The sequence below is a fragment of the Vollenhovia emeryi genome, unplaced genomic scaffold (genome assembly GCF_000949405.1).
Source record: "Vollenhovia emeryi isolate VEMERY1.0 unplaced genomic scaffold, V.emery_V1.0 DF939120.1, whole genome shotgun sequence".
NCBI classification, from domain to species: Eukaryota; Metazoa; Arthropoda; class Insecta; order Hymenoptera; family Formicidae; genus Vollenhovia; species Vollenhovia emeryi.
The window spans coordinates 4,375,206-4,382,087 of NW_011967246.1; the positions used below are offsets into that span (position 1 = coordinate 4,375,206).

The 6,882-nt window shown below is 30.2% G+C and overlaps 1 protein-coding gene across 4 annotated transcripts in view; it reads left to right on the plus strand.

The window, feature by feature from the left end:
- The first annotated feature begins 23 nt into the window (after window positions 1–23).
- LOC105570685 (serine/threonine-protein kinase SIK3-like) overlaps window positions 24–6,882 on the plus strand; it is a 19,906-nt gene continuing 13,047 nt past the window's right edge. For 2 of the 4 annotated variants that reach the window (XM_012028105.1, XM_012028106.1), the window contains exons 1-4: window positions 24–306; window positions 4,251–4,547; window positions 4,688–4,858; window positions 5,443–5,566. In XM_012028105.1, the coding sequence (XP_011883495.1) occupies window positions 154–306; window positions 4,251–4,547; window positions 4,688–4,858; window positions 5,443–5,566 (745 nt within the window). In that variant the 5' untranslated portion in view covers window positions 24–153. Of the gene's footprint in view, window positions 307–1,356; window positions 1,535–4,250; window positions 4,548–4,687; window positions 4,859–5,442; window positions 5,567–6,882 lie in introns of all 4 variants that reach the window. The other 2 variants (XM_012028107.1, XM_012028108.1) reach the window with 2 other exon arrangements.

The window sequence follows — 6,882 nt, forward strand, 5'->3', positions numbered from 1 at the left end:
ATAATAGGTGGGCAGGAGTGACATTTTCATCTTTTATTTACCGTCGCTAGATGGCGGTATTGAGAAACGATCATAATTCCTCTGTCGACGTCATTTTGTACTAAACAGTATTGCAATTGGCAACGAGTCAAGCACGAGAGAAGTGATCAAAAAATGGCATCCGCGCCGACGTCGCACAATGAGGTTTCCCAGGAATTTTCTGTCAACAAACTCATCCGTGTCGGTTATTACGAGCTGGAAAAAACTATCGGTAAAGGAAATTTTGCCGTGGTTAAAATGGCCACCCACGTCGTAACGAAATCCAAGGTAAAAGACTCGGCGGCAACCTTTTATCTGTATGTACTTTGTAGTCGCAAACATGAAATCCGTCATTTTGTCGTTAATATCTTCGGAATATCTGTGTGAATAACTTCTTTGGTTTTATATTCTTAGTATTTAGTCGCGACGTACAATTGCTCCAATACAGTTGGGTTTTATAGCTACATTTAACTGATTAATATTGAAAAAAACACTACACTTATCGTTGTTGAGGAAGGTGCCACTGTTGCCGTATTTCAAATACGTAATTCGTGTAAATTTCACAAATTTCGATATTTACATTTATGTATCAGGTGCTCCAGGCTGCACAACAGTAAACACATTAGTGGCAGAAACAGTTCTTTTCCTTGTAATTAAAAAAGTGGCTCGTGGCTTGATAATTTTTAATTTGTATATACGAGCTCGTATCTTTTTTTAATCAAGATGTGGCATCAACGAGAAAAAAAAGAGAAGAAAAAGGAAATAGGTGACTACACACTGCATACACTGACACTCACCCACATACACGACGTACAGACGTACAGTCCAATAGTAAGGTTATACGATTATTATATACACTGAATTAATTATATTGGAAGGTATTAAATTTTACTTAATATTGTAGTTTATTTCTATATTACTCAACGTGTTCATATGTTTGCTTTTATAATGGTATGAATATTAAAAGTGACAATTTACTGGTATTCCATACACGCATATGCTTAGTTGGAGGGTAAAGCAATCTCTATGTACTTTTCAGTGAAATTATATATGTTTGATAAATTAATAAACGACCAGCTCACGTGCTAACAACAGACACCGCTAAACATTTATATCCTAAAAATTCAAGTTTAATTAATCGACATTTGAAATGTAAGCTGTACGTTACAGTCTATTAAACACAAGTAATAATCTTCGCTGGTGAATAAATAAGCAGAAAATTAACATTACTTGGCGCAACTGGCTATAATTTAATTAAAAGAAGCTTATTGCGAACGATATCTCGGGGCGTCTCGACAATTTGACCACTGAAACATGTAATGTTTACTGCATAAACAGCTACGCACAGAACAAAAACCTCCAATGGATGTTCAATAGACGTCCATCGTGGAGACGCAAAACCTCCATTAGACGCCCACGTAAAATCTTATGGATCTCTAATAGACATACACGGTTCCGCATTTGCTACTTCCATTGGGCATCCATTAGCATAGATGTCATATGGATGTAATAAAGAGTAATTATGCTATTGCTATTGCTATACTTTATGCTATTGCTATTGCTGTACTTAAAAATTGCTATTGCTGTACTTAAAAATTGCTTCTGTGATAGTGAATGATTTTTAATGCATAACAATTTGACGTATACGTTAAGCCGGCGTCTCATGTCGTGGAAACTCATTAACTATTGAGAGTTCTGGCTTCTTTTTGAATAGTTCTAGAGTTCCCGATAGATTAAGCAAATAATTCTGGCCCTTAAAGCGAAAAAATCGCTTGGTGCAAAGTGAGACGCTAACTTCGCTCAGCGCCTCACTTTGTCCTCCGTCGATTTCTCGACGGCTTCTTGTCAGATTTCAAGCGCCCGGGAGTTCTACGATAGTTCTAGTAAGAGTTCTGGCGAAACAAAACTGGTGGTTTTTCAATTTTTAAATAACTTACTACTCGAGGAATAGATCTTAAATATGGACCAAGGTGAGACGCTGGTCGAAATTTCAGGGTTCTGACTGTTCCAAAACAGTTCTCGCGTAGTTTAAACAATTCTAAAAATTTGCTCTTAGCTGTGGTTCATTAAATTATTTATTTATTATTTGTACTACAGAGAAAATAATAACTAACAATGATTATTTTTATTCCACGTAGCGAATAAATTAAGAAAATTATCTAATTAACGTTTATTCTGTTGAAAACGGCTAAGTGCATAAAAGAAACATAAGAGACAGTTGAGTTTTAGTTTAGGATTTCAAAAAATTATCAGATTTGAAAAAGAAACAGTGGCGTACAATTTTTTTCATTAAAAACTTAATATTATTATTTATACGTATGCTTCTGGTAGATTTAAAAATGTATCATCGGTACTAGAAAATTGTTCTTAGTACCACATGTATGGACGCCAAATTTAAATAAAGTGTCTCTCGGCGTTTTCTTAAAATTTTGACATTCGGAAGCGCACCACGCAGGATAAGAGCCCGATCAGCTGATCGGCGTTGGCGCGATGCCGTCGCACCGCGGTTTACTGAGCTTACCGCGAGTAGGTACATGTCGAAAGCGCTTTAATGTGCATAACTGATTGCGTTCGCGATATGATTAAGTGAGTCGCAACAAATGTGCAGATTTACAAATGCTAGAGTGATTGATACAATAATTATTAATACCATGCGTATCGAAATTATTAATAAGTGTCGTGTACATTACAAAAGTATAAAGCGTTAAAGGTAAATATAAAAATGGGCGCGATTTACTGTAAGCAAAATTACCAGCTCGCGCGCAATTATGACCATTAGCGGCGACAAACCGCGCGTCGCTTAAATAAATAATTAAAAATAATTGAAAAAACATCGTTGCTTTGGTTGCACGGCGAATAAGTTGTGTACTCGGTTGTGTACTAAAAATCACGTTTTACATTACATTTAAACCGATCGTTGAGGATATATAAAAGAAGGTACAACTTTTAGCGGGTTTTGTTACCGCTTGGGGGTCGTCGTATTTCTATGTTTGCTTATGTATTATATTATATTTTTCCTCATAGAAATTGAAAAGTATTATTATAATAACGCCAAACTAAGGAAAAATTGGTGCATTAAAATAAAATAAATAAAGTTCTTATTTGCCACGTTATGAAATCGTTATCAGTTATGCTTCAATAATTATAATTTAAAAATTAATTCAGTCAAAGATGGAACAAAAGCGAGTAATATTATATCGCAAAACATTAATTAGATTGTATTTTTTACTATAAAATTTGTAACAAAATTTGTAATAATGTTATAAGAAACATGAAAACTTGAAGTTACGAAATCTTTATTTCAATTTTTTAAGATATCAATATTTTAATGTCACAATCTAATAAAACAATCAGTTAGATAAATATCTATTGTCATATTTGGCACAATTTGTTGATATCACTACTTTTGTAGAGAAGATACTTTTGCAAAGACGATACTTTTGTAAAGAAGATAATTTTGCAGAGAAGATTGAAATTATTTCTCTTGTAGAGAAGATATTTTTGTATGAAAGATAGAAATGTTTTTTTGTAACAAAATATTTCCAACTACTTAAATCATACAGTTCTTATTCGATTTGCACGCATATACTTGGCGTTTTTTGTTACTTTTTTTTTAAGTTATACATCAAAATTAGTCAAAGAATGATTGTCCCATGAGAACGTAAAAATTTTGAACCAGTTATCTCAATCTTTGGACTTTGATCCGATTGAGCATGGAAAAAAACAAAGTGTTGGATCCATTTGAATAAATATAAATATATCAAATAAGGCTGAATTTTATTTAAAAATTAATGAAATATTGTGATAAAGCTTGTTTTAATTGTATTACATATTTAATTGGGTTTACATTTCGTTACCATTATTGCTGTGAAAGATGTGACTATCAAGTATTAATAATAAAAATATAATCTAAAAGATCCTAACTGTATTGTATAATATTATAAATTACATTACTTGTTTTTCTTATACATATAACAAAATGATGGGAGAATTTTAAACGTGCAATTTGTTAAATATAGTAAATATATATAAGATTTAAACAAATTTGTTCACATTATTTTCTTTTATCTCACTCATTTTTATCATAAATTTGTGTTTTTAATGTTACTAGTGTCTTTTTTAAATCCTGTTTTCAAAAATCAAACAAATACTTTTTTGATGAAGAACTTTTGAATGCTACACTTATCTTTAGAACATTAAGTTATATTGATATTGTGTTTATATTGTTATAGGTTGCTATAAAGATAATAGACAAAACAAAACTAAATGAAGAAAACTTAGCAAAAATTTTTCGTGAAGTACACATAATGAAGAGGTTACGACATCCACATATTATAAGACTGTACCAAGTAATGGAAACGGAGAAAATGATATATTTAGTGACAGAATATGCTCCTGGAGGTGAAATATTTGATCATCTTGTTCGAAATGGTAGAATGCCAGAACCAGAAGCACGAAGAATTTTCCGTCAGATTGTACTTGCCGTTCATTATCTGCATCAACAAAGAGTAGTTCATCGAGATCTTAAGGTCTAGCTGTTGTGTTATATCGAAATTAAATGTCCTACAATCTTAATTTAATGAAATTTATTATAAATTGTATGTATAATATTATATATGTATATGTATGCATATTTATATATAATTAGCTTTAGCTTCTTCTTTTTTAGGCTGAAAACTTGTTACTTGATGCAGACAATAATATAAAACTTGCTGATTTTGGCTTTAGTAATGAATATACACCTGGTGTTCCACTTAGTACGTGGTGTGGATCACCACCATATGCTGCACCAGAAATTTTTGAAGGAAAACATTACGATGGTCCAAGAGCTGACGTATGGGTATGTTACTACTTATATATTTCTTTTATTCTAAAACGTATAATTGTATAAATATAACTTTATGTTGGTTACTAAATAAAGCTTATTAATAATGTAATTAAAAATTAAAAATTATCTATGCAATGTTCAAACTCTTTCTTAAAGAACTTTAGAAAATTCCTCAAGTCTCGGAAGGATTTGAGCCCACAGATCAAGCTTATAATCGAAACGTATCTTTAGTTTTATGATCACTGCTGTCCACAATGTAATAAATTACAGTCATAGATCAATCATGTAAAAATGGCCGTTCTCATTGTTTTTGTATTATTTGTACGTGTATTTGGAACAAAATTGTGACTATATTATATTTTGATTGTGATGATATATTTGGATATATTTAAATATGTGCAAAGAATATATATATACTCGTATTCAAAGATATATGCATCAGGAACTTAAAATTAGTATATATAAATTTATACTTTTTATACTTATGAAAACATTATGGATCACAAAAAGATATATGGATTATTAATGTACCTTATTGTACTTATGTTACTATACTGTCAAATATAATCTATAAAATGCAATATATAATATTTCAGAGTCTTGGCGTTGTCTTATATGTATTAGTTTGTGGCGCTCTACCATTTGATGGACCTACAATGCAGTTATTACGATCTGTGGTTGTCTCAGGGAAATTCAGAATACCATTTTTTATGTCTGCAGGTAGATATAAAAAGTTAATTTATTTAATAGTATTTAATTATATTATTTATCATTATTTACTATTATTTAGTAACTTACAGATCATAATGCATTAATTAACCATCAATTTTGACTTTTATTTCTTTGAAATATACATAAAAAGATAAATTGACATATGTGTTTAAGTGTTTTATTCAATGAGTCTTAATATTAAAAAAATTTTAAGCGTTCCGTAATGTGTTACGTAAGTTTTAAAAGTTTTAAAACCACTTAGGGCACTTATAAAGAGTACATTAATTAGCGCAGTATGGAACATGTAGGAAAAAAATAAGTTTTATAGTTCAATACTATTGTTTGGTTTTGTTTTATTTTTATAAGTTTAACTTTTATTTTACTAATATATATTATGTATTAATATTCAAACAATTAAAATTAATATTCAAATTCTCCCGGATAATTATCATTATCCAAGATGTATGGTGTAAACGTTACATAGTCAAATATACATGTCTATTGTGTCTGTGTACATACAAACACAACAGAGGTGTAAATCCAACAGAACAACCTCCATATGATACACCTTAGGTAATACTGATGGTAGGTACTGTAAACTTTGAGTCTCATAACTCAGAAAGTACAATAAAAAAAACTGTATTACAGTGTTTTAAATTCGTATCGACGAGACCTACAACTTTTATCTTAAGAAAATAATCAAGTTTAATTTAAGAAATTAGTTGTCTTTAAAATTCTTTGAGTAAATAATTCTCTGAACGACATCTACAACATGACTTACATTGAAATTATGTGTTTTCCTTCAAACCAAACAACTTTTGTCTAAAGCATTTTTTCTCAATCAAAAATGAAAAAGTTTTGAGTTAATAGTCATAACAGTCATTAAAATTTAGAAGAATCAATTACAATATATAAATTAGTAGGAAGTACATATGATACGTAATATATTATATAATATTTTCAAATAATTTCTAACAAATTTCAAACTCAGTACTACTAATAATACTTTTCATTTTTTTTAGATCCAATTAATATAAATAAAGTTTGTAAGAAATATAAAATAATTACAGTATATTATAATTATAATATTATAATACTATAGTTATCTATTCTAATAAAAATCCATATTAATTATATTAAAAGAGTGAGAACAAGTGTCCATAGGCGAATAGCCCCATTTTTTTCGTATTTCATTTTGGTCACAAAGTAGGTACCAAACGAAAAGTCTTATCAAGCTGATTAGAGATATGTCAGAGTGTACCTATTTAACGTTCCAGAGATATCGGACTCCAAAGGTTAGACTAGGTTCCAGTCCATTCCATTCC